A 27,571-nucleotide genomic window follows, 5' to 3' on the forward strand; every position below is an offset into this window, starting at 1 on the left:
ACTTAGTACACAAACGGAATAAAGCGGTAGGGGACAATCTGGGTGAGTGACGGCACGTACCTCGCAGTACTTGTCCCAGTCCTTGCCGTACTTGCGGGCGCAGCGCTCAAAGTCGCGGCCGCAGCGGTGGGTGAGCACCGCAAGGAAGAACATCGAGTAGTAGTACGGGATGATGGAGCGCGTGCCGGCGATGGCGCCCCAGAGGAACGCCTGCGTCCAGTCCGCCGTGTAGTTCGGCTTGCGGAGGAACTGCCACCAGCCATCGATCAGGAGCGCATTGCCGTGCTCGGTCTGCAGGTAGCGCGGGTCCTGGAGCGTGCTCCAGGGCCACTGGGGGAAGGTCCAGCGCACCTTGAGGGTGCCCTGCAGCTGCATGCGGAAGCGCGACTTTTGCGCCATGGACGAGTCAAAGACGTAGTGCGCAAAGATCAGCAGCGAGAACATGAACACGTAGGTCGGCGTCGAGAAGCGGTAGTACGACGGGTCGTGCGCGGCCATGTACACGATGCTGTAGCAGTACGTGAACGGCACGCCGGCAAAGTTCCAAAAGATGACCATAAAGCCCCACTTTTCGTAGAACATGTCCCACGTCTGGGGAATGCACTCCTCGCCCTTGCCGCATGCGTTGATGTAGAGACCGGTCGCGAGCACCATAAAGGCCATGTTCGGCGTGACGTAGCCGTACTGCTCGTGCTGCTTCAGCGCGCCGCTGACGCTGATCAGGAAGAGCAGGATCCAGGGAATGCGGACCTCGGCCCACATCTTCAGGTCGATCGGGCCAATGCGGGGGTTGAGCTCGGCGCCCATGAAGAAGTCGTACATAAAGTTGCCGCTCATGCGGTGCGTCTGGTTGGTGAACACCGCGTGGAAGTAGGTCGCAAACGACACCGCAAAGCCGGCAATCATGCTCACAGTCATGTACTCGCCGAAGTGCTCAATGATCTGCGTCAGGGGGTAGAGACCCGAGATGTGCAGACCCGCGGCAATAATCAGCGTCGCGTACAGGCAGCCGAGCGCGTTGCACTTGTACATCAGCGTCTTGTAATTCAGCGAGGGAACCGGCAGGCCCTCCTGCCAGAAGCCGGGCATGACCCAGGCGAGGACAAACTCGACGAGCATCAGGCCACCGTAGCCCACAAACGCACGCTGCGTCGGGAACGCGTCGTTGTAGACGTGCATCCACATGCGGTGGTAAAAGGGCAGGATGTCGCTGAAGCTCGAGGGGTGCGCGAGCTTCCCGTCGTAGAACCACAGGCAGATCCACAGGTAGTACATCAGCACAGGGAAGAGCGTGATCATCGCCGTCACGCCCCACGGACCGCCGAACTCGTACTCGTGGTGCGTGTCCATCTTCTTGTCCGACGCCTGGCCCTTTTCGGTGATGACGATGCCGGGCGTGTACTGCACGACGGCACGTTCCTTGCCGCCGCCAACAACCTGGTCGTCACGCATGTCCACGCGGCAGTAGCCATGCTGGATCGGCTTCTCAGAAGCAAGCGGAGCGTTCGTCTCCGGCGCCTTGGCGCTCGCGCGCGTCCGCACACCTTCCCGGATTGCAGGGGCGGCCATCGGTAAGGAAGGGGCGTCCCAAATCAGCCCACGCGTTTCAAGGGAGGCCACGTGACGGTTTTTCCCATCGCCGGTTGGTTGTTCTTACCATGTCGTATCTTCCTGCTGTGTCCCGCCGTGCGGCGATGGCGCTGCGTGCGGCGCCTGTGCGCGCGCGTATGCTTTCGAGCACTGCGCGCGTGGCCGATGAGGCAGCCTCGCCCAAGATTACCGGCATTGTCGACAACATCGAGAAGCTGACGCTCCTCGAGGCGTCCGAGCTCGTGCAGGCGCTCAAGACGCGCCTGAATATCACAGACATTGCGATGCCCGCTGCGGCGGCGGCCCCGGCTGCCGCTCCGGCCGCGGAAGAGGCCGAGCCCGAGGCGGAGAAGCCGAAGGAAAAGACGCTCTTCACCATCCGCTTCGCTGGCCTCGGCGCCGATACCGCCAAAGCCAAGGTCATCAAGGAAATTAAGGCGATTAACAGCACTATGAACCTGGTCGAGGCGAAGAAGTTTGTCGAGTCGGCGCCACAGACGCTCAAGGAGAACGTCACCAAGGAGGACGCCGAAAAGATCAAGGCCGCGATCGAGGCCGCCGGCGGCAAGGTCGAGCTCGCCTAACCGCTTAAAAGCATCGTCCAGGACGCCCGCAGCTGCGGCGCGTCCTCGACGTACGCCTGGATCTGATACCGCACTCGTAGCTGCAGACGCTGCAACATATCTTTGCACGCACTGCGCTCCGTAAATGAACCACGGTGATCGTGAATACTCTGGTCAAGCGCCGCAAGGGCAGGCAGGAGCATCGAGTAGGCCTCGAGATCGCCTTGCTCGAGGGGAGGGGCGATATCCAGTGCATAGGAGAGGATGTCGAGCGTCGCACGCAGCTCGTCGTACCGCCGCTCGGAGGCGTCGGCAAGCGTAGTGCAGAGCGCCGTGAGCTCCAGCACGGGTGGTATCGAGGTGGGGGTACATAGCAGGCGGAACGCGAGCGCCGTGCGGCAGCGGCGCACATCGCCCGCACCGGGCAGCGCGGCGACGAGCTGGCGCTGGTGCGCACGGTTGAGGCGCGTGCCGATCGCACACAGCGCGTCCACCGCGCCACGGCCCACCGGCACGCGCGAGAGGAACGCGTCGGCGGCACACGACGGGGGCTGCGTCGCGGCATACAGGACCAGGTAGGAGAATAGGGTATCTTTATCCTTGCGTCCCGAGCTCGGCACGGACAGCGGCGGCATCGCGATGACGGTGCGCCACAGGCGCGCGATACCCTCTTCTTTTGCGGCGCGTGCGGCCGGCGCAGGGCCCAGTTCGACGTCGTCGTCGTGCCCAAGCAGAAGAGGATCCGCACCGAGGCACAGCATCGCCCTTTTGATCGACGCCCAAAACGCGTCCTGGACACGGGGCCGCGACGCGACGCTCAGCAGCGACGTGCGTGCGGCCTCGGCGACGTCCGTGTCGCCTGCGAGGATCCAGTGCACGAGCCATGCGACGAGGTCGACCGCGAGCGAAGGCGGCGTCCGCTCGACGTGCGCCTGCATATACTGTGCCATGCCATCTCCCTCGAGCGCGTACAAGCGCCGCATTGCGCCTGGGCGCCGCGCATCAAGGTACGTGCGCCGCGGCGCCGTCCACAGCAGCGGGGCACAGTGCGCCCTAGTCTCCTTCTCGTTCTCCGCCGAGTCGCGTTGCAAGAGGCGCAGCAGCTGATCCGACTGCTTTCCGCTGCCGAGTGCAAGCTCAATGCTGCCTGGCTCGATGTGCTCCGCATTCATGCGGCGCTGCGCCATGGCAATCTCTTCCTTGATGGGCTCTGCTGCGACCTGATCGGCCCACCGCAGCCCCTCGTCGTCGAGTCCTTTGCGGTGCTGCGCGTGCTTTTGGCGCAGCATCGCGGCAATGGTGCGTGGCGCACGCGCAGGGCCCGGCGTGGTCATGGGCTTTGGCACGCCGCGCTGCTGCTGCTGTCGCGCGCCCGACGGCCGCGAGAGGCTCAGCTTGTCTTTGTACCCAGACACATTTCGCACAGCGGCGCGCCGCGGCCGCCGCGATGGCGACGCGAGCTCGACCTCGTCGTCGTCCGAGTCGTCGTCGAGCACTTTGAGGCGCAGCGAGTCGGGCGACACGATATCGTCGTCCCACGCCTGGAGCGCCGCGCGTCTCTGTGCCTCGGCGCGAATACGCTCGCTGGATGTCGCATAGGTCATGCCCTCGCCAAACACGGTGCCGTCGTCGAGCACGCCGCCGACCTCGTCGCCGAGGTCGGATGTCGGCACATTTGGCATGACGCCATCCTCCACTCGGATTTATCAGACAACCCCGATGGGCGACGTGCTGTCTGACGACTCTGCGCCGCCCGAGCGCGCCTCGGCGCAGTTCAAGATCGGCGGCATGACGTGCGGCGCGTGCGTCGCGAGCATCGAGACGATGCTCGGCCAGCAGGACGGCATTTATTCCGTGAGCGTCGCGTTGCTGGCCGAGCGCGCCGTCGTGGAGTACGATGCGTCGCGCTTTACGCCGGAAAAAATTGTCGACGAGATTGACGATATTGGCTTCGAGGCCGAAGTCGTGCATGAGACGGACGACGAGCACGTCACGCTGTCCGTCTTTGGCATGACATGTGCGTCGTGCACGTCGTCCGTCGAGCAAGGACTGCTCGCTGCGCCAGGCGTCCTCTCGGCGAGCGTCTCGCTTGCGCTGCAGCAGGTGCAGATCCACTTTGACAAGAGCAAGACAAATGTGCGCCAGCTCGTGCAAGAGATCGAGGATATCGGATTCGATGCGCTCCTCGCCGATCAGCGCGACACGTCGCAGATCAGCAGCCTGACGCGTGTTCAGGAAGTGCGCGAGTGGCGACACGCCTTCTTCTTCTCGCTGTCGTTTGCAGTACCGGTCTTTTTGCTGAGCATGGTATTTCCGCACCTCGGTATCGCGCGGGGGCTCTTGCACGCCCAGGTGCTGCACGGTATCTATGTCCAGGACCTCCTTTGTCTCGTCCTCACCATCCCCGTGCAGTTTGGGATTGGGCAGCGTTTCTTTGTGCCGGCGTACAAAGCGTTCAAGCACAGCGGCGCGACGATGGATACCCTCGTGATCCTCGGCACCTCGGCGTCGTGGGTGTTTAGTGTGGTGGCGATGCTCGTCGCGTTCTTCTGCGTCGGCGAGTGCCACAAGCCCGCGACGTTCTTTGACACGTCGACGATGCTCATTACGTTTGTGTCGCTCGGGCGCTACCTCGAGAACCTCGCCAAGGGGCGCACGAGCGAGGCCCTGACGCGCCTCATGCGCCTCACGCCGAACAAGGCGACCATCTACATGGACGACGCACTGACGCAGACCCGCGAGATTCCCGCCGAACTCCTCCAAGTCGGCGACATGGTGAGTGTCGTGCCTGGCGAAAAGATCGCCGCGGACGGCGTCGTGCACCAGGGCTGCAGCATGGTCGACGAAAGCATGATTACTGGCGAGCCCGTGCCAGTCGACAAGGGGCCTCAAAGCCAAGTGATTGGCGGCACAGTCAACGGCAGCGGCTCGCTCGACTTTTGCGTGACGCGCGCAGGCAAAGATACGAGCCTCAGCCAGATCGTGCGGCTCGTGCAGGACGCACAGGTGAACAAGGCGCCGATCCAGGACTCGGCAGACAGGATCGCAGGCATGTTTGTGCCGTGCATCCTCCTCTTGAGCATGGTCACGTTTGTCGCGTGGTTCGTCGTGTCGTACATCTTTCCCGCTGCATGGCGTCCGCCGCTGTTTGAGCGCCCGGGCGCGAACAAGATCATGGAGTGCTTCAAGCTGTGCATTAGCGTGATTGTCGTGGCGTGCCCGTGCGCGCTTGGGCTAAGCACACCGACAGCGATGATGGTCGGCACCGGCGTCGGCGCGTCGCACGGCATCCTCATCAAGGGCGGCAGCTCGCTCGAGGCTGCGTGCAGCATTGCGCACGTCGTCTTTGACAAGACCGGCACGCTGACGCGCGGCCAGTTGCGTGTCCAAGCCACGCACTGGGCCGGCAGCGACGATGGAGCGATGCGTCTCGATTCGCCGTGCGTCGCTTCCGTGACCCAGGCCGAGGTCCTCGGCATGGTCGGTGCGGCGGAGCAAAAGAGCGAGCATGTCCTGGGCCGCACGCTCGTGCACCACGCCGAGCAGCTCGTCACTGCGCTGCCTACTGTGTCCTCGTTCCATGCGCTGCACGGCAGCGGGATCGAGGCGCGCATTGAAACACGCCACGGCACACACACTGTGCTTGTCGGAAACGCGGCCATGGTTGGCGGAAAAGCCGCACTACGTACCACCCTTCTTGATACCACTGGCGGCGTCGCGCTGCTGCGCTTCGTCGATCACCACGAGTCGGACGGATGCACGATCGTCTATGCAAGCGTCGACGGCCACCTTGCGTGCGCGTTTGCGCTCGCCGATACCCTCAAGCCGGAAGCGCGGCAGGCCGTGCAGATGCTGCAAGATATGGGCATTCTATGCTCGATGATGACGGGCGACACGGCAGGCACCGCGTACGCCGTCGCCGATATGGTGGGGATCCTCCCCGACAATGTGCATGCGCAGCTTAGTCCGAACGGCAAGATGGTCTTGCTGGAGCGCCAGCGTGCTGCGATGCACCAAAAAGAGCGCGAGATGGACTCGTCGCTCCTCGCTCGCCTGCGCGCGGGCCTCGCATTATTCCTGCCGGCGCCACACAACGGCCTCGCAATGGTGGGCGACGGGGTGAATGATTCGCCGGCGCTCGCCTATGCGGATGTCGGCATGGCGCTGTGCTCCGGCTCGGATATCGCGATGGACGCAGCGTCGATCGTGCTGATGCGCGATGATCTGCTCGACGTTCCCATCTCCCTACTCCTCTGCCGCCGCATCTTTTTGCAGATCCGCCTCAACTTTCTGTGGGCGACCATGTACAATGTGGTGATGGTGCCGCTAGCGATGGGATGCTTGTTGCCGTGGAGCATTTACCTGCATCCGATGATGGCCGGCGCTGCGATGGCATGCAGCAGCATCAGCGTCGTGCTCAGCAGCCTCTCGCTTAAACGCTGGCAGCGGCCGACGCTCGATGCTGCGCCGACCATGACCCTCTTTCCGTCGGTGCACGCTGCAGTAGACATGCTGCAGAGCGCCGTGTATTCGCTCCTGCCGCGCAGCCGGCGTGTTGCGCAAGAGTATACCGCGCTGGAAATGGCCTAGGAAATAGCACGTACCACGAGCAGCTTCTCGGGAAAGACACCGGCTGCCATATCGTAGCGCTCGAGCACACGCTCGCCGGCTGCGTTGACAACCACGTTCCACACGCGGTTGCGGAAGCCGATCTGCGTCAGGTGCTCGCCACAGTGCCGCGCAAGCTGCAAGAGGTCGTCGGGCGTAAAATCGGCGTCGGAGCGCACATGCGACATGAGGTGCAGCTTGCAGAGGCGCGTAAACTTGGACAGGTAGAGCTGCAGCGCGTCCTGGGTGAGAATCAATACGTACGAGGTCAGCTTCAAAGAGGTGCACGACCAAATCCTCGAGGTGGTCCGACAGCTGAGAAAGCGCGAGGATCTGGAGCTGGTGCATAGACACGGCCATCTCGTAGACCCACAGCTTGCGTAGCGACCGAGCCGCACGGCCAAAGACAAGGCGCCGCACAAACGCCGTGCTTAGACTCGGGCTCTCAGGGACGCTCGCAACCGGTACAAGAGCCGTCGTCGTGTCGCTCGCAACCGGTGCGGCCATCACCGGATGCAGGTGCTGCCGAGGAGGGGGACGTGGCGGCTCGTCGTCGTCGTCTTCGTCCATGTCGCCATCCAGTGCCGGTGCACTGCCGCTGCGTGCGTACAGCGTCAGCGCCTCTAGCCGCTCGCACTCAGACGTAAGCTCGGCGAGGCGCGAAAAGAAGGACGGCGCCTCTTCCATGCGCTTGGGATAGGTTAGGGTAAGGGCATGCACATGGTGGGTATAGGGCGTGAGGCGCGCGAGTGTTCCTTGCTCGAGTCCTACGCCCTCCAGCGCAAGCTCGTGCAGGTCGCCTGTCTGTGCAAGCTTGATGACGCCGTCGCCGTGCACGGCCTTGCACCCTACGAGCGTGAGCCGCTGCAGGCGCGCATAGTCAGCCACCTGCTCGAGGAGGATATCGGTGATTTCGGACGTGTTCTGCGTGAGCTAGTACACGAACCATGCAAAAGAGACTCAGTGCCTCGAGACACTCTACGCGCGAGACGATCGCGACTAGGTGCTGCGCGACGCGGCGATCCGGCAGGATCACCTGCAGCTCTTCGAGGCCCCGCGGCACTTTTTCAGCGAGGAGCGCGGGCGACCACAGCTTGCTGTTTCCCGTAATCTCGAGCTTGCGCAGCGATGGCAGATGGTCAAACATGGTGCGCAGCAGGCGGTCGTTCAGGCTGCCATCGCGTGTCCAGCACAGCTCCTGCAGGCCGGTGGCATGGTGGAGTGTCGAGAGAATCTGCTCTTCTAGTGCCTCGAGACGTTCCGCCGGCAGTCCAAACGGATAGACACGAAGTTCTACGTAAGATGGGATACACACCGATGATGCGCACGAGGCGCGCGAGCTCGGGGTGAGCCGCGAGCGTGGCAAAGACGCGAATTACGCGCGTGTGGTCGCGCAGCCACAGGCGGTGGTACAGCTTTGGCGTCGCCAGGTCACGCCATACCCTACATACACGGCAGCACGCAGCCAGGTCGCCGACGCGCCACTGCAGCGCGTCCAGCAGCCCTGGCACCAGGTCCACAGGGAGGCCGTGCATAGTGGAGGCGCGAGCCGCACAGACATTGCGCACGTGACTCTTTTCGAACCTTCCTCTGACGATGGACGTGGGACGGAGTGCGATGCGCGCGGCGTCTCTGCTGCGTATGGCGGCGGTGCGCACGTACGCGACTGCGCCTGCGCCGAAGCCGGTCAAGATGAAGGTGCCCAAGGTATGTTTTCTTGCTAATATAGGCGTTGCCCTACCAGGAGACCCGGAAGGAGCTGAGCGACCGCAAGGTTTTTCTCTACTCCAAGTACGAGCGCGTGCTGCAGGAGAGCGAGCTGGTGATTTTGTTTTATACCGAGAATGTCAGCGTGTCGCTGATGGAGAAAATCCGCAAGCAGATGGCCAACGTGCCGTTCCCGGCCGCGGACATGGCACGCCTCGACGCGCTCGACAATGGGCAGTGGACGCTGCCCACGACGTCGCTGTCGATGGTGCGCACGGGTATACTGCGTCCAGTGTGCCGCAACGACTCCTCGGAGGCGGTGCAGCAGCTCCTGCCCCACCTCAATGGGCAGATTTGCATGCTGAGCACGCGCGTGCTTTCTCCTGGGTATATCGGCAAGGTGCTCCGCGCAATGGAGCGCCCGCTCAAGGCGGCCGTCGACGAGATCGACCCGCACAGCGGCAAGAAGGTGCCGCGCCTGGCGCCGATCGCGGCCGTCGTTGAGCGCCGGAAAATGGTGGAGGCGGCGGCGCTGCCGGCGCTGACCAAGCTGCCGAGCCTGCCGGAGCTCCAGGCGCAGATCGTGGGGTTGCTGTCCATGCCTGGTCAGCAGCTCGCTGGTATTCTCTCGCAGGCCGCTGGTGGCGAGCTGGCGGCAACGCTCGATGCGCGCCGCCGCAACTTGGAAAAGGGCGAGGAGGCCTAACCTTGTCTATAGCTAGACGCTATATACCGCTGTGTGTATAGAACATACATATTGTTTGACGAATGGAGATGAGAAGGTGTGTGGGGGGGAGGGGGCTGCAGCGAGCGGAGAGACATGGAGTAAAGGAAGGTCAATAGGTAGGGAAATGTGGGTGAGACGTCATCGAGAAACAACTGTGAATGGAATGGATAAACGCTAGGATAAAAGCACAGCAGGGTTCTTCACAACAGACTCCGGTTCAGTTCGCAGGCTCTCTATTCTCTGAAGGCCTACCCTACCCGGACTAGCCCAACCTCCTCAACCAACACCACCTCCACAATACTATGGGGGTGCCTGGGCTATGGCAGGAGCTTGCGGCGGCCGGCATCGACCGCACGCTCTCCGACCTGGCCTGGGAAAAGTGGAAGACATGCCCCTCGAAGAAACAAGGCCTGCAACTCGGCATCGATGCGACACTCTGGATGTACCACGCCCGCAAAGCCAAAGGAGGCAAGAACCCAGCACTGCGCTCCCTCTTTTTTCGGCTTGCGCGTCTTTTGACGTTGCCCATCACGCCCATTTTTGTCCTTGATGGTGCAGAGCGCCCCAAGGTGAAGCGCGATGCAGCTGTCTATACGGGCGTACATGCAATTCAAGTCCAGTTTTGTGCAATGCTCGACGCGTTTCAGTTTGCGCACTGGACGGCGCCTGCCGAGGCCGAGGCGGAGCTTGCGTGGATGGACAAGGAAGGACTCATCGATGCCGTGCTTACCGATGACGTTGATGCACTGCTATTTGGTGCTCGGATGGTCGTGCGGAACAGTGCGTGGCACGAGCGTGATCACGACGAAGACGACGTCGACAAGGCGGCCGTATACGATACTGCGCAAGGCGACTGGAGCGTAGATAGCGACGGAATGGTCTTGGTCGCTCTCCTCGCAGGCGCGGATTACGATACTCAGGGCATGTTTCGGTGCGGAGTCAAGGTACGTTGTTTCGCTAACACAGACGGCCATCGGCCTCGCCCGCGCTGGATTCGGCGCCAAGCTCCTTGCCGCATTTCGCACGTCATACACTCGCACAGCTGATGCACGCAAGTCTGCTGCGGAATGGGACAAGTTTGTCGCAGAGTGGTGCACATCCGTGCGTGCCGAGCTTGTGTCGAATGCAAGTGGCATGCTGCCTCGGCGTCTGCCCAAGCTGGCGTCCGAGATGCCGGACCTATTTTCGACACCCGACGCGCGCCAGGTCTTGCACAGTTACGTGTGGCCCATAACGTCGTCGACGGCGGACCGTGCGCGTGTCGAGACAGTGCTGGCCGCAGTGCCCCGTGCACAGCTGCCTGCGATTGCGAAATTTGCCATGACGCACTTTCAGTGGGCACGCGACGCGATTGCGCAGCGCATGGAGCGCATACTGTACCCCGGCCTACTGGTGCGTGAGCTCCAGGAGGCCGCGTATGCACCCGCGACGCCGCAAGCAAGTCCACAGACGACGCCGCGCAAGAACAAGCAGCGCTCGCCCGTGACACAGATCACCGACTTTTTTGCATCGGCCAGCGCGCACTCTCCCGAGCGTGCACGGAACCGTTCGCGAATTGTCCAGGTACATGCAGAGCGTGCTGCTGCGTATGGTACCGACTTACGTGTATCGTACGACACTCAGCCGTACCTCGGCCAAATTCAGCGTGCGCTCGAGCTAGAAGAGAGTGACGGGAGCGTGGTTCGTGCGTGGCTCCCCGAGTGTCTTTTGCTTGTTCAAGGGCCGCAAGAGCAGGCACTGGTGCGCGCGTACCGCCAGCAGCAGCAGCGAAAAGCGCTTGGATCGCCAAGCAAGAAGCAAAAGAGTGCCGACCAGCCTATGCTCACAGCATTCTTTCAAGGGACCAAAGGGGCAAGAGAAGGGACAGGCAAGAGCGCTGATCGAGCACCAGTTCCGTTTCGTGTTCCTGAGCGGGTGCCTGCAGAAAGGGTGTCTCGGGCCCCTGTGCCTGCTGTGACCGCGTCTGTACCCACGCCGACAAAAGAGCGCGACGTCTTTGGAGGCTCTGTGCGTGGTGCACAGGGAGCGCCCGTTGTAGCTGCAACAGTGGCAGCTCCTCTTACAGCTCCTCTTGGGCCAGCCTCAGAAAAGGCGCCTGCTGCAGCTACCCCTGTGGCCTCGATTCCTGCTGCTCCTGTACCCTCTTCCCCTGCCCCTCCTACCTCATCTACCCCCCATGCACCCTCTCCCGATACCAGTATCGAGTACCTCGGCATGCGCGCCGCAACCGACGCGGATATCTCATGCGAAACAAGTCTCTCGAGCGTCGAGTCCCCCCATGCGCTCCTCGAGCGCGTGTGTCAACGACCTAGTGTACAATAGCTACAATCTAATACCCCATCGACAGCTCCCCGTCGCGCCACTGGCGCCAGCGCCTTTTCAGCCACTGAACCGGCCCCAGCGGGTACCCGTCGAGGAACGGCGGGCGGAGCGCGTGCAAAAGGCGCTGCGTCTTGGTTTTGGACGGCGCGACTTGTTTCTGTACAGACGCGGCCTTGCTCGGGTCGATAAGGTGTGCGAGGTGCTGAATCGACCAGATCAGACCGTCGCGCGATGTGTCCTTGTGCGCCAGGTAGCGCTTCAGGCCGAACTTTTCGATGCGTCGCCGCAGCAGCCCAAATGACAGTTCCGAGCGGATGTCGGACATGGTCAGGCACGTCGTCGGCGGCGCAGGCGGGACGCCCGCCGTGTTTTCCGCGAAGCGAATAGCCTCGGTCACTGCCAGCACCGCAGTGTGGTCCAAGTTGCGCGTCCAAATCGACATGGTGCGCGGTGCATCGCCCGAGGGTGGCGTGAGGTCCACCTCGCTCTCCTCGAGTACCCACGACTCGGAGCTTTTGATGATATTCTTCGGCGCCCAGCTCGGGAGCGAGCCGCGCTTGAGCATCAGGCGCGAGGTGCACAGCACGACGGACGGCGTCCCGGAGGCCGTCCGGGGCGGGCGTTCTTCGATGCGCCGGTCGAGCACGTCGACGGTGAGCACATGCGATGCCTGCGGGTTAGGGTACCGCAAAAAGAATGCCTGGACACACGCCGTCCATGGATACCTGCGTGAGCCACGGCACATACGGGTACTGCGTCTGCTGCGCAAACGTCTTCACCATCACCCAACGTCAAAGTCTGCGAAGAGTCAATGTGGAGAAAATGGGCTATTTCCTACGAACCGCCACCCATCATCTTTTGCATCATGCCGCCGAGGCCGCCCATGCCGCCCATGTTCTGTGTTAGTAGAAGTACATACCTGCATCATCTGCTGCATCTGCGCCATGTCGGGCATGCCGCCACCGCCGCCCATGCCCGGCAGCCCGCCCATACCCGGGAGGCCGCCCATGCCCGGAAGACCGCCTTGCATGTTGGCCAGCGACGGCGGAATGTTGCCGCTCTGCATCTGCTTCATGAGCTGCTCGCGTCCGCCCGGTTGCCGGAGCATCGCCTTGATATCCGGCGGAAGCGCGCTCTGCATCTTCATCGCCTGCTCGCGCGACATGCCCGGCGGCAGCATCGGCGCGCCGCCACGGCGTCCCGCACCGCCCTGCATCTGCTGCAGCCAGCCGGCCTTGCCGCCCATCTTCTTGACCATCTTGGCGACGGTGCGGTACTGCATGAGGAACTCTTCGACCTCGCGCACCGACGTGCCGCTGCCGCGCGCGACGCGATACGCACGCGCAGTAAGCCGCATCTTGGGCTTGGGCTTGGGCGCGTCCTTATCCTTTTGCGCGACCTCCTTGGTGGTGCGCTGGCGGACGGGCTTGGTAAAGAGCGAGCCGTCCGAGTCGAGCTCCTCCGGCGTCATACTATCCGTAATGTACAGCATGCTCTTGAAACGGTTGCTCGCCATCGAGTCGCCGTCGCCGCCGCCCATCATCTGGCCCATGCCCGGAATCATGCCTGCGAGCTTGGACATCGGCCCCATCTTCATCAGGTTCGTGATCTGCTCGCGCCAGTCGCGGATCGAAAAGGTGCCGCCCTCTTGGATCTTCTTCATCATGTTCTTTTGGCGCTCCTGGACGTCGGTGTTCATCTGCACCTCTTCCACGCTGTCCATCAAGCTCGTCAGATCGCCCATGCCGAGCATCTTGGAGATGAACGGACGCGCACGGAATGGCTCAATGTCGTGGATGTGCTCACCGGTACCGATGAAGATGATCGGTGTCTTGGTCGACGCGACGGCGGAGATCGCACCGCCACCCTTGGCGTGGCCGTCGAGCTTGGTCACAAACAGCGCGCCGTATCCTGCCGCCTCTTTGAACGCGCGGCTCTGTGCCTCGGCCGCCTGACCGATGCTTGCGTCGAGCACCATGATGGTCTGCGCGGGCTTGACCGCCGCGCCAATGTCGACCATCTCGGTGAAGAGGTCCTTTTCCTGCTTGTGGCGACCGGACGTGTCGACAATGATGATATCGAAGCGGTTCTTTTTAAAGGACGCGACACCCGCCGCAGCGATCGCCACGGGGTCCGTCTCGGTGTAGGAGCCGTAGAACGGAATCGAGGCCTTGGCCGCGTTCTGCTTCAGCTGGTCAAAGGCACCGGCACGGAAGGTGTCTGCACACACGAGGCCGACCTTGTAGCCACGCTTCTGGTACCACAGTGCGAGCTTTGTACACGACGTCGTCTTACCCGAGCCCTGCAGACCGACAAACCTGCGTTAGATTCCATACATACATGATCACGTTCTGCTTTCCTTTCTCGAGGCGGTGCGTCGTCGAGCCCTCGCCAGGATCCACGAGCTTCACAAGGTGGTCAAACATCACACGCTGCACCTGGTTCTTGCGCTGCGCGTCGGAGAGCGACTCGCCTTTCTCGTTGAGGAGCGTCCGCACTTCGGCCTTGACGTTCTGCCGCAGCGATTGCACTAGCTGCACATTCACGTCGCTGCCCAGCAGGGCATTGCACACATGCTTCAGAAGCGTATCAATCGACGCCTCATCCACAACAGGCTGCCGCTGCAGGTCGCTGAACGCTTGGTTCAGCCGCCGACCGAGGTCCGCCAGCACCATGGTCGTGGAAGATGGCTGAGTCAGCAGCCTCCACCATGCACCTCGCGCGCGTCTCGGCGGGCTGGCGGGGGGTGAGCGTCGCGCTGCTGTGGTGCGCGGCGCAGGGCCAGCAGGCGTTTGATACCTCGGGGGAGATTGTACAACATACACTGGGGGCACGCGCGGGGGAGTGGGACGTGTGGGCCGCACCATTCGTCCGCTGGGATACCGTGTACTTTGTCGCGGCTGCTGCGCATGGCTACACGACCGAGCAGGCGCTCGCATTCCAGCCGGGGATTGTCAGTGTGCTGCGGCTGGGGGGGTATATAGGTAGGCTGTGGGACGCGAGTGCGCCGTGGGACGCGACGGCGGCGGTGGTCGTCGCGACAGTGCTCGCCAACATCGCGTCGTGGGCGAGTCCGTTGCTGCTGTACGAGGTCGTGCGCGCATGGAGCACGCCGAGTATCGCGCGTGCGGCTGCGCTCTTTTCGGCCATCGCACCGGCGAGCACATCGGCCCTGTCGGCACCTACGCCCGAGTCCTTCTTTTCGGTCCTGTCGCTGCTCGGCTTTTGGGTGCTAGGCACGGGCCACGAAGCGCATCGCACGGCTCGGCGCGCGCTCGCAGCGATGTGCTTTGCGGCCGCGACGTGTTTCCGGGCAAATGGCATTCTGCTTGCCGGCTACCTCGTGTGGCACGCGGCGTGGGCGCCCAAGACCCAGAGCTTGGGCCGCTTTGCGGTGCGACTCTTGGGCGTCCTTCCTCTTGTATTCGTGTCCATCTCTCCGTGGGTCCTTACGCAGGCATGGGCGTATTCGCGCCTCTGTACCCAAGGCGCCATCTCGCCGTGGTGCACCTGGCGCGTTCCGCTCGCCTACAACTATATCCAGTCGACGTATTGGTACGTTGTTCTTTTTAACGCAGGGACGTCGGCCTCTTTCGGTACTGGACGCTGGCGCAAGTCCCAAACTTTGTGCTCGCCGCGCCGGTGCTGCTCGCCGGAGGTATTGCCTGCGCTACCTACGGACGCCGTGTCGGCCTGCCGCTTCTCGACGCGGTGCTCTGTCCGTGGCGCGCGCCGCTCGGCCATGAAACGGTCCCCCTTCCGTTCATGCTGCATACGCTCGCGCTCCTGCTCGTGCTCCTCTTCGCGAGCCATGTGCAGATTGCGCTGCGGCTGTGCACGCCCGGTGGCATGCCGTTTGTATGGTACGGGCTTGCGCATGGCAGTGTGCATCGGCGAACCGCGCTACGGTACCTGGTCCCCTATGCACTCGTCGCCGGCCTGCTGTACGCCGGCTTCTACCCCCCCGCTTAATGTACATTACGTGTAGGCGCCATTTCCAGTTCCTCGCCGTTGCCGTGCGCCTCGAGTGTCTCGTGCTCTGCAAAGCCGATGCGCATCTCGCGCTGGATCGCCATGCGCTCGGCAAACACGATGCACAGACTGCCGTGTGCAAACATCACTGCCCACCAGTACAGCGAGACGGGAAGCGACCCCGCAAAATAGGACGTGAGCACGAGGTGCAAAAAGTGCATCGTGCACACAAAGTCGAGGACGTGCGTCGGCTTGCGCACGAGGTAGTACAGGACCTGCACGTCAAAGAACACGGTCATGGCCCACGCAGCAGAGATGGCCCATCCCCGTCGCGTGTCGTGGGTATGCTGCCATTCCCAGCGCTCCAGCTGGAGCTCTTGCAGCGAGACGGCACTCGCGGCCGGCACTTTAAGCACGTTCGGGTCCTGCACGGTCGTCTCGCCGGATGTCTCGTTCCAGACGTACGCGTCCGGCGGGAGCGTGCGCACGCCGGTGTGATTGCCCTCGCTGAGCCACAGTGCACCGGCGGACCACTTGGCGGCCGCGGCCTTGTCTGCGGCGCTCATCGTGCCTTGTGACGGGGCGTAAGTCGTGTTTTCTCGCGCCCAGTCCCACGTCGGCTGGCTCGCGAGCTCGCGCCAGTCGACCAACATGCCGACCTGCGCCGGCCCCCCCTCGAAGCGCAGCGCGGGGGTCTCGGTAAAGATGGACAAGAGGGGCGGCACAAACGCCGCGAGGAGAATATAGTGCACTGCCTGCACCGCAGCGATCTGAGCGAGGATCCTGAGCGGATCCCAGCCGTGCAGCGTCGACGACAGCCGCAGCTCGGCGAGCTTCATGCTGGTCGAAACACACCTCCACTTCCCCCGCCATGATCCGCTTCATCATGATCCAGAACCGGCAAGGGAAGGTGCGCCTGGCGAAGTACTATGCGCCGTATGATGCTGCGGACAAGGGACGCCTCACGGGCGACGTGCACCGTCTCATTGCGCCGCGCGACCAGCGCTCGCAGAGCAACTTTGTCGAGGTAGGCCGCTTTACTCACCCAGTATCAAAACTACAAGCTCGTCTATCGGCGGTACGCGGGCCTGTACTTTTGCACGTGCATCGACATGGACGACAACGAGCTGGCGTACCTCGAGGCGATCCACCTCTTTGTCGAGATCCTCGACGCGCACTTTGCCAATGTGTGCGAGCTGGATTTGGTATTTCACTTTTACAAAGTCTACGCGATCCTCGACGAGATCTTTTTGGCGGGCGAGATCGAGGAGACGAGCAAGTCGGACGTCCTCGCACGCCTCGATCAGCGTACGTCCCTCTACTGACCCAGTGGAGCGCCTCGGCTAGTGGGCGCACGGAACGACTCTGTGCCGTTGTGCCGCCAGAGATCCTCGATACGATAACGTGCACGCGCCGACTCGGTCATGACGTGCACAACGCACCAGCCCGCATCCACCAGGCACCAGTCGCCGCTGCCGCGCGACGCGACGCTCTTTTGCCGCGCACGGCCCACGGCGAGGTCCGCGCTGGACACGAGCCCCTCGAAACGCACTGGGTGCTCGTACGCGTCGTGCGCGGCCTCGGGGCGGTGCGCAGGCTCAAGCGGCACGTCGCCACGCAGCGCCGCGAGCTCCTCTTGCTCGCGCGAGAGGGGCTCGTTGCGCGACGCCTCCAGCGCCTTGGCGCGGCGGTTCTGCCGCTCGGCTTCCTCGGGCGACGGGCGCCAGCGCGACTTGAGGATGCGGCGCACGCTCTCCGGGCTGATGCGGAAGCGGCGGCTCAGCACACTGATGTCAAAACGCTCGGGATCGGACGCGTGCAAGAGGCGCAGGCCGTGCTGTGCCTCGTGCGAGAGCTTGGTGCTGGGCGTCCAGCCGTCGGGAAACTTGCGCGAGAGCGCAATCTCTTGAATCTTCCACGCAGGCAGCTCGGTGCCGAGCTCGTGCTCGATGCGCGACAGGCCCGCCGGGCGCTCGCCCCGCGGCTCCTCGACGACCTCGGGGGCGCCGAGGAAGTCGTCGAGCGTCAGCTCCGCGGCCGGCGTCGGTGCGGGCGGGCGGGTATGCTTGAGCTGCGTTAGGCAATGTACATACATAGGTTCCAATCTCGGTAGCGACGCGGCGCACGCCACCGACGCCCTCGCCGCGTACTTCGACCACCACGATCCAGTCCTGGCCTTCCTGGACCGCTTCCGAGCCCGGCATGGGCTTGATCACGGCGAGCGGCGAGGCGCGCACGACCGAGCCCCAGTGCTGGTCGTCGATGTCTTCGGGCGCCTTGGGGCGCGCGACGAGGCCGTGCAGCGGCCCGTCGACGCACAGATCAATCATGTTGGAGACGGCGGCGGGAATGTCGGTCGTCGCCGGGAGGTACGGGGGAACCCAGGCAATGGGCGATGTGCTGCGGTCCTCTTGCGCCTCTGGCACATCCACAACCTCTTCCTGCATGAACCAAGGCACAGACGCAGGAGGTGCGTCTGGCCTCGGCACGTTTTCCTGCGCCGGCTCCGCGCCGCCCAACGCGCGCGGCGCGGCGCGGCGCATACGCGGCATCGCCGCGATCCCCGACGTACTCAGCGGCGCGTACTGGGCGCGCAGCGGCGCGCGCACGGCGCGCCTTGCCACCCACCCCGCTGCAACAGTGGCACGGTGCATGGAAGCCAAAATTTATGTCACGTGCGCGGGATTGCCGAGCGACCGGCGGCGGCGGCGTTTGTTCTGCGACCATTGGCGATAGGGTCGGTGTGACGATGCGTACGTCCCTCCTCTAACGCAGCGATCAAGGAGTTTGACACGCCGTACCCGTTGATTGACACAGACCCGCACTTTAGGCGGGTCATCAACTACTTCCGCCCCTCGGACTACACCGCGTGGGCCGGCACGGCTGCTGCGTTCCCCAGCGCCCTCTTTTTGTTGGAGCGCTCGGACCCGTCCCGGGCGCGCTACGGTCTGGGCACTGCGCTGCGTCTGTCTGCGTTCCTAGGCCTTGCGGGTGGTTTCCTGCTGGCATACCAGCGCTCGACGTGTACGTACACTGACTAACGCAGTCCGCTTCTGGGGCTGGACCGAGAACGACCGTGAGCACGAGCGTGCCAAGGAGGAGGTTGCCTCGGGCAAGGTCGCCGGTATCGGCGCCTCGTCGCTCTCGCCTGAAATGCAGGGCGCGGCCTTCCGCAACAGTCTCTTTTCCCAGCTGAACTTTGGTACGTTGTCCGACTAACGCAGCCATCATGCCCTGGTTCAACCTGGTGAACCACGACCACCACGCGCCGTCGTCTGGCTCGGAGAAGTCCGAATAGATTCGTAGTACTTCTTCTCTACACGCCATTATGAACTGGGGAGTGCCGCAATCGCCTTGGCGAACTCTTCATTGTCCGGCTCAAACTGCTGTCCGAGCGTAAAGGCGGCGCGCGCCTCCTCGTACCGCTGCAGGCCGACGAGCGCCTTGCCCTTGCGAAAGTGCCCCTTGCCCCAGGGCTTCTTGATCTTGATGACGGCGTCCGCGTCGCAGAGCGCCTCGATGTACGCGCCCGCGCTCGCAAACGCCGCGCTGCGGTTCGCGAGGAGCATCGAGAGCTCGTCACGCACCAGCTCGTTGGCCTCCCACAGCGGACGGCTGGAGGCCATGGCGATCGCCATCGTATAGTGCTTGATCGCTCCCTGCCAGTCTTGCTGGCGGAAACGGCCGTTGCCCATATCCTTTGCCTGCACAACGTTCTCCGAGATCTTCGTCTGGACAATGTTCGGGGGCGGGGGGAACGGCGCTTGGGGCGGCAGCATCGACGTCCAACGCGCGAGCATATTCAGCAGCTGCACGTCCTGGCCAGGCGCGTTCACCGTGCATTTTTCGGGGTCTACCGAGAAGGGGAAGAGCTGGGTGCCATCCGCGGCAATCAGCTGGGGGTTTCCCGACGCATCCGTCGCGTCCACGTCGGGCACTGCCGCCTGCGGAGCCAGTGCGTCGCTCATGCGTGGAAGTCTCGTCGAGGCCACGTGGCATACGCCGGGCTGTTTCTGCCTACGATGCTGCGTGGTCTGAGCCTGGGCCGCGCTGCGCTGCGCGCCGCGCCGCTGTGTGCGGTGCGTGCTGAGCCTGTGCGCGCGCTGAGCGTCACGCCGATGCGCCTGCGCCAGGCGCCGCCGGAGCCGAAAATGGACCTGCCGCCGAGCGGCGAGCGCGCCGAAAAGACCTTTTCGCGCTTCTGGAAAAAGGTCAGCGTGGGCCATGTGCCTGCGGACGCCGAGGCCGAGGAGCACTTTACCGTGCTGCTCGACAAGCGTGCGCTGCGCACGCCGGGTGGCAAGGTGCTCACCGTGCCGGCAGACCGCCCGCTTTTGGCGTGCCTCATCTCGGAAGAATGGGATACCCAGACGCAGGTGCTCAAGCCGCACTCGCTGCCCCTCACCTCGCTTGCGTCGCGCGCCATCGACGGCCTCGCGACGGAGAAAGAGCGCGCAGAGGTCGTCGACTACCTGCTGCGCTACTTTGATACCGACTCGATCACCTTTTACGAGAAGCAGCCCAAGGCGCTCGTCGAGCTCCAGACTACGCGCTGGGACCCGATCCTGGATTGGGCGCGCGAGTTTTTCCAGATCGAGATCAACGCGGCGCACGGCGCGCTGACGAGCGCGCAGCCGGCTGCGTCGCGTGCGCGCATCGCCGACGTCCTCACCGCCCTCTCTCCTCTGGAGCTCGCGGTGATGGAGCGCGCGGTGATGACGACCAAGTCCATCTTTACCTCGTTCGCCCTCTTTTACCGGCGCATCGAGGCGGAGCAGGCGGCGCTCGCAGCCGAAGTCGAGACTGCCGCGCAGGTGTCGACGTGGGGCGCGGTGGAAGACTCGCACGACGTCGACCACGCCGAGCTGCGGCGCCAGCTCGCGAGCGTCGCCTGTGCGCAGGTGACCACCGAGCCGGAGCTCGTCGAGCGCTTCGTCGAGGTACTGAAGCAAAAGTATAGCGCATAGAGTACTACGACACTTCCCGGATCACGTCGTGCTCGACCGTCTGCACGAGCACCGCGCGGCGCACCCAGCAGCGACGGCGCGTGTAGCGGCCCATGCCGCTGGCGCGGCTCATTTTTTCCCACGCATTATCGCCGTACTGCCAGCCCTCGGGGTCGACGTCGCTCGCGTTCGACGCGGTGGCCGATGGACGCGCGACGGTGCGCAGCTCCTCGGGCAGCTCGGCCGCGGCGTCGGCCATTGCCTCGGCCTCGGTCTTGGTCGGGGACCCGCTCTTGGCCGCGGCGTCGGTAGCGGCCTTGAGGCGGTCCGCCGCGTCGAGCACCGCGCCCGAGTCGTCCACGTTCTTGTCCGAGGCAAAGCGGCTGCTCAGGCGCTGCGCCTCCTTCGCAGACATGGACGAGGCTGGCGTGTACACCGCCGAGGTGATCGACTGCGCGCCGGCAACGCGCCACTCGAGGTCGACCCAGTGCCACTCGGCGATGCGGCAGTCGTCGCGGTTCGCGCGCGTCAACGACGGGACCATCGCACAGGTCGCTGACGGGAGGGTAAAGGACGACGGCGGGGCCACCGCATTGTTGTCGCTGTCGGACCACGACGGGCGCTCCTGCGGCAGGAGCGCCGCGGTCCAGTCCAGGCCGATCCACCAACGCTGGTTCTCGTAGATCTCAAACTGAAAGACGGTCTCGTGGGTCTCGAGGTTGCGCTTGGCCTTGACCAGCGCACTCGACGTGCCGTGCAGGCGCTTGGGCATCGCCGTGCGCCACGCGCCGACCACGTTGTCGGTGCCGCTCAGGACGTGCGCAACGCCAAGGACCGTGTGGCGGACGAGCGCGCTGCGCCACATGGTGCGGCGCAGGAGCGTCGCCCACGGCGAGCACCACGTCAGCGCAATTACGCCCAGCACAAGGAAGACGTAGCGCAGGCTCAGCGCGGCCACCGGGAACGGCGGGATGACCTGCAGCGCGAGCGGCAGGCCACGCACATTCAAAAACTTGATCACCGCACGCAAAGCGGGCAGGACGTGCGTCTCTGCGAGTGCCACGTAGTACACGCCGGTCTCGTACAGCTTCGGCGCGTGGCCCTCGGCGAAGCGCAGGCTCGCCGGCACGAACGACTCGTGGACGTAGGCGCGCACGGCGAGGGCGGGCGCGCTCTCGAGCACATGCCCGAGCGTTGTGCGCGCGATGTAGTACGGCGTGATCCACATGTGCGGCGGCAGCATCACAAGGAGCCACAGCGGCCACGAGGCGAGGAGGAAGATGACCAAGTGGCTGACACCCGGCCCTTGCGTCTGCGCTGCGAGGAGCGTGGCGAGGGGGTACACGAGCATCTCGCACACAGCCGCGACAAAGTCGGAGATGTCACACAGCTGCGCGACTGCGCGCTTGATCGTCTTGGACGTCGTGCCGCCCGGCGTCGTCTGGCGCTGGCCGACGACACGCGCAAAGGAGGCGCGGAGCGACGTGTACGCAATCCACGCGAGGGGGATGACCTGGGGAGCATAACGAAGGACCTCGTAACCGTAGAGGCACACCAGCATGTAGCCCAGTAGCAGGAGCCACGACTGGACTCTGGTACGGTATCCCCCACGCCAGGTCGCCAGAGTCAGGAAGCGATGCACCAAATCAATCGTCGGCGCGAGCGCGACCAGCAGCTGCATCATGCTGGGAGGAACACGCTCGATTATGTCCATGAGCGTCATCGTCTCGACCGCCCGCTTGGGACTGCGCTCGTCAATCGCCCCTGCACCCTTTCCGGACATGGTCGACTACGCCCCGCTTTTCTCCACACCGAGCCGGGGATGGGCCGGGCCACGTGGCACCACCATGCTCGGCGAGGCGCCGTTCCAGGCGACGCGCGTCCGCGTGTCGATCTTGGTGTCATTTGTATGCGTGATTATCGCGGCGCTGCCGTTTTGGTGGGCGACGACGACGATTACGCGGTTGCCGCTGCCGGCGGCAGACGTGTTTGCGTGGCAGGAGCAGGTGGTACGTAGCATGGCTAACGCAGGCTTGCCCGGTTCGCGCTGCCTTTTCGCTCGAGCTTACGCCCCACGGCGTATCGGTGGGGAGCGATACGTGTGAAAATGTGCAGAAGCGCCTGAATACGCTTGCGCGGGGCGCGCAGGACGCGCAAGACGCGTCGACAGACGACCTATGCATGGACTGGCAAGTGTCTGTGCCGGGCGTGTGTGCCGCAGCGCCGCACAATGCGACGATGAGTACGTTGAAATACTCACCAGCCTACTCCCTTTCGCTCCGGAATGTCGCGTGCGACGACGCCTTCACGGTTTGCGCCTCGGACGACATGGCGCAGTCGGTCGCCGAGAAACTCGCGCCTCTGCTCGCCCGCAGCGCGAGCGAGGTGGATGACGCGCACCGCCGCAAGTCGGCACACGATCTGCATGCGATCCAGTTTGCAAAGCGCGTGCGTGTCGTCTTTTCGTTGCTGAACGAGGACGCGAGCGCGGGCGGCGCAGCATCGGGATGGGAACTCCAAGAGACGCTCAAGGTCCTTGACAACATGCACGGCGCACTTCCGCCGCGCCTCGAGGCCATTGCGCCGCTTTTTCGTTTGATCGAGGCGGCACGGGGCGTGCACGACTTTCAGTTAGAGAGCCAGGTGCAGTGGTACGCCCCGCTCGAGTTTGAGCCCGCCGCTGAGCACCACGCGCCGGAAGCGGCCCCCGCGGCGCCGGAGCACACGCGTGCACCGGAACAGGACTCGTCGATTGAGGCTGCGGCCGCTGCAGAGCACGCAGAGCACGCACAGGCGTCGGTCGACGCCGAACTTGCGACACGCACGCCGGCGGCGACCGAGCACTTTGCCTCGCTCGACAATGTGCGTGTTTTTGTCAACTCGGCGCAGTGGAACCTCGAGTCGTACGGCCTTGCAGACGCTGCGTCGAACGCAACCGACGGGCAGTTTGAGGAGCAGACACTGCACTTTGTCCTCTTTTTGCCGAGTGATGCGCACCGCCCGCTGCGCATGCGAAATCCGACTACCTCGGAAACAATCGCGAATCCTGCATGGATCGTGCCGCAATGGGGCGGCGTCGTGGTGTGGAACCGCGAAGGAGACGGCGACCGCCTCGCGCCGCCGCTGACGCTCGACGAGCTCGCCGAACCCCTCCGCCTCTTTTCCAAGCAGCTCGCGCAGCTCCTGGGTGTCGCGTTCGAGCAGGTCTCTGACAGCGAGTCCGCACTGTACTTTGCGGTGCAAGGCCTCTTGTGGCGCCGCACGCTCGAGTCGGCACGCAGCACGATCGAGACGCTCGGCAGCACCGTGCGCCTCGTGGACAAGATTCCCAACCTCGGCGTCGGCGCGACCGTGCGTGGCCAGTTTTTACTTGCGCTCGAGCGCCTGAACGAGCTCGCAACGCTCCTTGGCACAGATGCACAGCAAGACGTCCTGCCCAAGGCCCTCGACCTCGCTTATTCCGCACAGGCGCATGCATCGCGCGCATTCTTTGATCCATCTATGCTGGCTATGCTCTATTTCCCGGACGAACACAAGTACGCGGTGTATACCCCCCTCTTTGGGCCGCTGTTTGTCCCGCTCTTGGTCGCGTTCGTCCGCGAGGCGAAGCGTTTCCGCGCGCGGCGGGCCCAACACACGCTGACTAAGCAAAGCAACACGTAGCATGTCGCGACGTAGAGAAGAGCAGGATCTCGCGCGTGTGCTGGCCTTGTCGAAGGGTGACTCGGACAAACGTGCAATGAGCCCGGAACGGGGACACGCATCGCCTCAGCGCAAGTCGCCACGGCGTGGAGCAGCGACGCCGCCACGTGAGGCGTCGCCTGCACGGCGCAGCACGCGTTCCTCGCCGATGCGGCAGCCGACGATGGTCGCCGACGACGTGTTTTGCGTGTCAGGTGAAGGAGGAGCGAACGCGGTGTCACCTGTGCGCGCGTCGGCGCGTACAGCGAGGGCGCGGACTGCAGACGCGATGAAAATCGGTAGCGACGTATTCACGAGCGAGCCCAGCCCGAAAAAGACGCCCAAGAAGCGGGGCGCCAAGGCCACGCCTGAGCCCAAGCGGCGCCCCAAGAAAGGGGCACGCACCGACGAAGAGGTCGTTGCGGACGAAGGGCACCCCGGGTCCGGTGCAGAGGACCAGGCCGACGTGGACCAACCAGAGCACGTCGGTGGCGAGGCGCACGACGCGGAGCCCACGGCCTCTGCCGAGCCGGCGCCGCCTCACGACTCTACTCCGGACGAGCAGAATACCACTGAAAGGAACACAGCCGAATCTATGGACCACGCTACCCAAGAAGCGGCCGACCAGAACGAGGTCGCTGCGATGGTGCACCCTCCTGTACAGCCTGCTGCGCCGCCGCCCGAGGACTCGGAGCGTGATGCGCGCAAGCGCCTGTTTGGCAAACGTACGTATCCACTCTCACCCAGCGCTCCCGTCGCTCCTGAGCCACCATTCGCAGACGAGCACGACGAGCCGGATCCCCGGCCTGAAGCGGACCTCGCGCATTCCCCCGTTGCACGCGAACCGGCAGCCGCCACCGCCGCCCAAGCCGCGGTACGTCGCGCCGAAGCCCAAAAAAGCCGAAACGGCATCCGACGACGAGGACGCGGAGCCCGAGCCCGAGATCGATTACGAGAACGAGGGGTTCTTGTGATGCATTAGCTATAGTACATGGATATCATTAAAAGTTGTCGGTGCGCGATGCGTACGACGTGAAATCGACGTGGCGGAACGGCTCCTCGGCCGGCGCCATCGCCTCGTCACTGTCCGACCCCGAGCGGTGGTGCGTATAGGGTGTCGACTGCCCCGAGTCGTTGTCCAGAGGCAGCTCGCGCAGCGGCGGCATCGACTTGGTCGGCCGGAAACCGCTGCGGGCCGGGAGCGGCCGCACAGCGCGCTCGACATTCATCGGCGCGTCCAGCGGCTCGTTTTCGCTGTCGCTGTTGCTCTGCGTAAAGGGCGTGCCCCACTGCGAGCCCTCGTCCTCGTCAAAGCAGTTGGCGAGGATGGCGTCGCTGTCGTCTTCCGCCATGCCGCGCTTCAGCGACGCATTCACGTTGAGCGAGCCAAAGGTCGTGTCGGTATCCGACGACCAACGCGACATCATGTTCGCTTCCTGCGACGGAGGCGGGCCCATGGCGCCACGCAGCGCGCCGTTCGGCATGGTCGCCGTGCGACCCCACTGATGGAAGCTCGATTTGACCTCCTGCATCGTGTCCTGCGCGCTGTTAAAGTGCTGCTTGGACTGTGCACCGGCCACGCCATTCGGTGTGCCGCCCGCGTACCCGCGGTTCACGTCTGGGTCAGAAGAAGAACGTACTTGCGCGGATGCGCCAGCTCATGCTCTGCAGCTGGGACTGCACATCGGCAGGGATATGAGTGTATTCCGACGAGGTGCGGGTGATTCCCCGCGCCTCGCGCTCCTGGAGCACGTCGTTCACGCTGATCGCGCGCTTGTACATCGTGCTCGGCCGCGAAGGAAAGGGCCGCCGGGCACGACGCGTCCGGCGCGCCCATTTCAGGCGCGCGCATAGGGTGGCTGAGTAATACACGCATGCCGGCCACGCGCGTATGCATCGGATCGGCGTGGAGGCCGAGCCGGCGGACGTGCGCGGATGGATCGCAGGAGCTAGGAGCTTGTATCTACACCTCAAAGTCGTACGCAAGGACGTCTACATATGTGTTAGCCACGTTTTTTTCTTCTCCGGAAACACCTACCGTCGACGTTCGGGATGAGGTTCATCTTGGCAAAGCTGGGTCAGTCGCGCGCAACGTACTCCTTGTGGTCGTTGTCGTCTTTGTAGCGCTCGAGGCCCTCGCGCGTGCGGAAGACGGAGTAGAGACCGTAGTTGAAGCCCTGCGCACGAACGTCCCACAGGGGAGGGCCCCACTTGAGCTGCACGACCTCGTCCTTGGTCACCTGCAGATCACGCAGCGTCTCGAGGCGCGCCTTGAACTCCTCGTAGCCGTTCGAGAGGACCTGCGCCTTGACCTTCACCAGCACAATGTGCACGAACACCATGATGGACAGGGGGAACCCGACCCACGTGCCATTAGGGGGCCGAGGGAGTGGAGGTGCGTGCTTTCGCTTCGTCCCACAGGTCGCGCTGGCCCCAGACGCCGGCGACGATCACCAGGAGCATCCATGCGCCGGACTCCTGCTCGAGGAAGTCATCGTCACTATCTGCCATAGCCTGGGCACGTAGGCTGCGCACATGCGTGAGTGCGGCAATGCATGAGCGCGCAAGCGCGCGGAGGCCTGCGATTTCTTCGCCCGACAAACGCCGGTCGAGGTGGGCAAGGAGAGAAAAGAGCCAGCGGGTGTGCAGGGGATGCAGCGCATAGCGCAGCGGGGCGTCGTCGTAGGGGAGCACAAAGTACGGCTGTTGCATCCACTTGCGGAATAGCTGGATGAGGCGCAATGTATCGTCCTGCGTCAGGAGAGAGACGTACCGTGTCGAGCGCAGTGAGAATGCGCATACTCGGCTCCTGGAATGCAAAGCCATAGTGGTCAACGAGGACGTCGCCAGTCGGCTCGCTCTCGAGCATATCGTCAACTTCGGCCTCGGACGTTGCTGCGCTCGCAAACGACTCCGTATCGGACAAGGCGCCGTCGAGCATCGCACTGCGTTCGTCCGCGTCCGGCGGCGCACGCCCATGCACAAAGCGGTACCACGCGGCTTCGTCGCTCACGTCCGGGACTCGGGTGCGCCCTTGCACGCTGCGTGGCGGCGGCGCTTTCAGCGACTGCGTAAGCCGGGCGACGTACCTTGTGCAAGCGCTCGAAGCGCTCGAGGAACACGGAACGCCACGACGCATCCGGGAAAAAGGAGGTCGTTTCGGCGGGTATCGATTTCAAAGCCTGTGCGGCCGGCGCCGTCGTTGCGTGCGCGGCGCTGTACAGAATGCGGGGTTGCATACTCGCCTCGCGCCTATATATTAGCCCGTGTACGTACCGCACCATGGCGAGGTACTGCTCACCGTCAAGCGGCACGCCATTAAAGTCGGCTGGCAGCTCGCCGACCGGCAAAATCGTCTGGCCATACTCGGCGCCCCGCTTGCCCCCACGCCGCGCGCGGCCGTGCATCGTCTGGCGGTCGTGCGTTCGGCCGATGTATTTTTTTCGCGAACGCGC

General features: G+C 63.9%; 22 protein-coding genes across 22 annotated transcripts; 10 read left to right on the plus strand and 12 right to left on the minus strand.

The window, feature by feature from the left end:
* Positions 1–2: 2 nt before the first annotated feature.
* On the minus strand, positions 3–1,569 carry ERG4 (Delta(24(24(1)))-sterol reductase; the record flags this gene model as incomplete). Its single annotated transcript, XM_060267777.1, has 2 exons — positions 3–38; positions 61–1,569. The coding sequence occupies 2 exons, from the start codon at positions 1,567–1,569 to the stop codon at positions 3–5; spliced, it is 1,545 nt and encodes a 514-aa protein (XP_060123760.1).
* Positions 1,570–1,658: 89 nt separating this feature from the next.
* MNP1 (54S ribosomal protein L12, mitochondrial) lies at positions 1,659–2,174 on the plus strand (the record flags this gene model as incomplete). Its single annotated transcript, XM_060267778.1, has 1 exon — positions 1,659–2,174. One exon carries the CDS (start codon positions 1,659–1,661, stop codon positions 2,172–2,174), a length of 516 nt encoding a protein of 171 aa, XP_060123761.1.
* Positions 2,175–2,178: 4 nt separating this feature from the next.
* Positions 2,179–3,835, minus strand: MJAP1_003856 (uncharacterized protein; the record flags this gene model as incomplete). The annotated part of the gene is made up of 2 exons (XM_060267779.1): positions 2,179–2,206; positions 2,283–3,835. 2 exons carry the CDS (start codon positions 3,833–3,835, stop codon positions 2,179–2,181), a joined length of 1,581 nt encoding a protein of 526 aa, XP_060123762.1.
* Positions 3,836–3,872: 37 nt separating this feature from the next.
* CCC2 (P-type Cu(+) transporter) lies at positions 3,873–6,660 on the plus strand (the record flags this gene model as incomplete). Its single annotated transcript, XM_060267780.1, has 2 exons — positions 3,873–6,566; positions 6,658–6,660. 2 exons carry the CDS (start codon positions 3,873–3,875, stop codon positions 6,658–6,660), a joined length of 2,697 nt encoding a protein of 898 aa, XP_060123763.1.
* A 79-nt stretch (positions 6,661–6,739) lies between these two features.
* Positions 6,740–8,296, minus strand: MJAP1_003858 (uncharacterized protein; the record flags this gene model as incomplete). Its single annotated transcript, XM_060267781.1, has 4 exons — positions 6,740–7,003; positions 7,026–7,685; positions 7,708–8,054; positions 8,077–8,296. 4 exons carry the CDS (start codon positions 8,294–8,296, stop codon positions 6,740–6,742), a joined length of 1,491 nt encoding a protein of 496 aa, XP_060123764.1.
* A 61-nt stretch (positions 8,297–8,357) lies between these two features.
* MJAP1_003859 (uncharacterized protein) lies at positions 8,358–9,174 on the plus strand (the record flags this gene model as incomplete). Its single annotated transcript, XM_060267782.1, has 2 exons — positions 8,358–8,468; positions 8,491–9,174. The coding sequence occupies 2 exons, from the start codon at positions 8,358–8,360 to the stop codon at positions 9,172–9,174; spliced, it is 795 nt and encodes a 264-aa protein (XP_060123765.1).
* A 323-nt stretch (positions 9,175–9,497) lies between these two features.
* Positions 9,498–11,152, plus strand: MJAP1_003860 (uncharacterized protein; the record flags this gene model as incomplete). The annotated part of the gene is made up of 3 exons (XM_060267783.1): positions 9,498–10,139; positions 10,162–10,999; positions 11,052–11,152. 3 exons carry the CDS (start codon positions 9,498–9,500, stop codon positions 11,150–11,152), a joined length of 1,581 nt encoding a protein of 526 aa, XP_060123766.1.
* Positions 11,153–11,524: 372 nt separating this feature from the next.
* On the minus strand, positions 11,525–12,299 carry MJAP1_003861 (aminodeoxychorismate lyase; the record flags this gene model as incomplete). Its single annotated transcript, XM_060267784.1, has 2 exons — positions 11,525–12,242; positions 12,265–12,299. 2 exons carry the CDS (start codon positions 12,297–12,299, stop codon positions 11,525–11,527), a joined length of 753 nt encoding a protein of 250 aa, XP_060123767.1.
* Positions 12,300–12,351: 52 nt separating this feature from the next.
* SRP54 (signal-recognition-particle GTPase) lies at positions 12,352–14,192 on the minus strand (the record flags this gene model as incomplete). Its single annotated transcript, XM_060267785.1, has 3 exons — positions 12,352–12,414; positions 12,437–13,835; positions 13,858–14,192. 3 exons carry the CDS (start codon positions 14,190–14,192, stop codon positions 12,352–12,354), a joined length of 1,797 nt encoding a protein of 598 aa, XP_060123768.1.
* A 35-nt stretch (positions 14,193–14,227) lies between these two features.
* GPI18 (ER membrane glycoprotein subunit of the GPI transamidase complex-like protein) lies at positions 14,228–15,489 on the plus strand (the record flags this gene model as incomplete). Its single annotated transcript, XM_060267786.1, has 2 exons — positions 14,228–15,066; positions 15,096–15,489. 2 exons carry the CDS (start codon positions 14,228–14,230, stop codon positions 15,487–15,489), a joined length of 1,233 nt encoding a protein of 410 aa, XP_060123769.1.
* Positions 15,490–15,634: 145 nt separating this feature from the next.
* MJAP1_003864 (uncharacterized protein) lies at positions 15,635–16,328 on the minus strand (the record flags this gene model as incomplete). The annotated part of the gene is made up of 2 exons (XM_060267787.1): positions 15,635–15,637; positions 15,693–16,328. The coding sequence occupies 2 exons, from the start codon at positions 16,326–16,328 to the stop codon at positions 15,635–15,637; spliced, it is 639 nt and encodes a 212-aa protein (XP_060123770.1).
* A 32-nt stretch (positions 16,329–16,360) lies between these two features.
* Positions 16,361–16,814, plus strand: APS2 (AP-2 complex subunit sigma; the record flags this gene model as incomplete). Its single annotated transcript, XM_060267788.1, has 2 exons — positions 16,361–16,516; positions 16,539–16,814. 2 exons carry the CDS (start codon positions 16,361–16,363, stop codon positions 16,812–16,814), a joined length of 432 nt encoding a protein of 143 aa, XP_060123771.1.
* An 18-nt stretch (positions 16,815–16,832) lies between these two features.
* SLM5_2 (asparagine--tRNA ligase) lies at positions 16,833–18,041 on the minus strand (the record flags this gene model as incomplete). Its single annotated transcript, XM_060267789.1, has 3 exons — positions 16,833–16,852; positions 16,894–17,560; positions 17,583–18,041. 3 exons carry the CDS (start codon positions 18,039–18,041, stop codon positions 16,833–16,835), a joined length of 1,146 nt encoding a protein of 381 aa, XP_060123772.1.
* Positions 18,042–18,238: 197 nt separating this feature from the next.
* MJAP1_003867 (uncharacterized protein) lies at positions 18,239–18,787 on the plus strand (the record flags this gene model as incomplete). Its single annotated transcript, XM_060267790.1, has 4 exons — positions 18,239–18,242; positions 18,265–18,513; positions 18,536–18,691; positions 18,714–18,787. The coding sequence occupies 4 exons, from the start codon at positions 18,239–18,241 to the stop codon at positions 18,785–18,787; spliced, it is 483 nt and encodes a 160-aa protein (XP_060123773.1).
* A 28-nt stretch (positions 18,788–18,815) lies between these two features.
* MJAP1_003868 (uncharacterized protein) lies at positions 18,816–19,457 on the minus strand (the record flags this gene model as incomplete). The annotated part of the gene is made up of 1 exon (XM_060267791.1): positions 18,816–19,457. One exon carries the CDS (start codon positions 19,455–19,457, stop codon positions 18,816–18,818), a length of 642 nt encoding a protein of 213 aa, XP_060123774.1.
* A 54-nt stretch (positions 19,458–19,511) lies between these two features.
* On the plus strand, positions 19,512–20,456 carry atp12 (ATP synthase mitochondrial F1 complex assembly factor 2; the record flags this gene model as incomplete). The annotated part of the gene is made up of 1 exon (XM_060267792.1): positions 19,512–20,456. One exon carries the CDS (start codon positions 19,512–19,514, stop codon positions 20,454–20,456), a length of 945 nt encoding a protein of 314 aa, XP_060123775.1.
* A 4-nt stretch (positions 20,457–20,460) lies between these two features.
* On the minus strand, positions 20,461–22,218 carry MJAP1_003870 (uncharacterized protein; the record flags this gene model as incomplete). The annotated part of the gene is made up of 1 exon (XM_060267793.1): positions 20,461–22,218. One exon carries the CDS (start codon positions 22,216–22,218, stop codon positions 20,461–20,463), a length of 1,758 nt encoding a protein of 585 aa, XP_060123776.1.
* Positions 22,219–22,282: 64 nt separating this feature from the next.
* Positions 22,283–24,098, plus strand: MJAP1_003871 (uncharacterized protein; the record flags this gene model as incomplete). Its single annotated transcript, XM_060267794.1, has 3 exons — positions 22,283–22,444; positions 22,467–22,677; positions 22,699–24,098. The coding sequence occupies 3 exons, from the start codon at positions 22,283–22,285 to the stop codon at positions 24,096–24,098; spliced, it is 1,773 nt and encodes a 590-aa protein (XP_060123777.1).
* A 307-nt stretch (positions 24,099–24,405) lies between these two features.
* MJAP1_003872 (uncharacterized protein) lies at positions 24,406–25,090 on the plus strand (the record flags this gene model as incomplete). The annotated part of the gene is made up of 2 exons (XM_060267795.1): positions 24,406–24,841; positions 24,864–25,090. The coding sequence occupies 2 exons, from the start codon at positions 24,406–24,408 to the stop codon at positions 25,088–25,090; spliced, it is 663 nt and encodes a 220-aa protein (XP_060123778.1).
* A 27-nt stretch (positions 25,091–25,117) lies between these two features.
* Positions 25,118–25,898, minus strand: MJAP1_003873 (uncharacterized protein; the record flags this gene model as incomplete). The annotated part of the gene is made up of 2 exons (XM_060267796.1): positions 25,118–25,734; positions 25,757–25,898. The coding sequence occupies 2 exons, from the start codon at positions 25,896–25,898 to the stop codon at positions 25,118–25,120; spliced, it is 759 nt and encodes a 252-aa protein (XP_060123779.1).
* A 181-nt stretch (positions 25,899–26,079) lies between these two features.
* On the minus strand, positions 26,080–26,458 carry MJAP1_003874 (uncharacterized protein; the record flags this gene model as incomplete). Its single annotated transcript, XM_060267797.1, has 3 exons — positions 26,080–26,108; positions 26,155–26,189; positions 26,214–26,458. The coding sequence occupies 3 exons, from the start codon at positions 26,456–26,458 to the stop codon at positions 26,080–26,082; spliced, it is 309 nt and encodes a 102-aa protein (XP_060123780.1).
* A 31-nt stretch (positions 26,459–26,489) lies between these two features.
* On the minus strand, positions 26,490–27,523 carry MJAP1_003875 (uncharacterized protein; the record flags this gene model as incomplete). Its single annotated transcript, XM_060267798.1, has 4 exons — positions 26,490–26,867; positions 26,890–27,183; positions 27,206–27,368; positions 27,393–27,523. The coding sequence occupies 4 exons, from the start codon at positions 27,521–27,523 to the stop codon at positions 26,490–26,492; spliced, it is 966 nt and encodes a 321-aa protein (XP_060123781.1).
* Positions 27,524–27,571: the final 48 nt, after the last annotated feature.

This window comes from Malassezia japonica, chromosome 8 (genome assembly GCF_029542785.1).
Source record: "Malassezia japonica chromosome 8, complete sequence".
Classification (NCBI taxonomy): Eukaryota; Fungi; Basidiomycota; class Malasseziomycetes; order Malasseziales; family Malasseziaceae; genus Malassezia; species Malassezia japonica.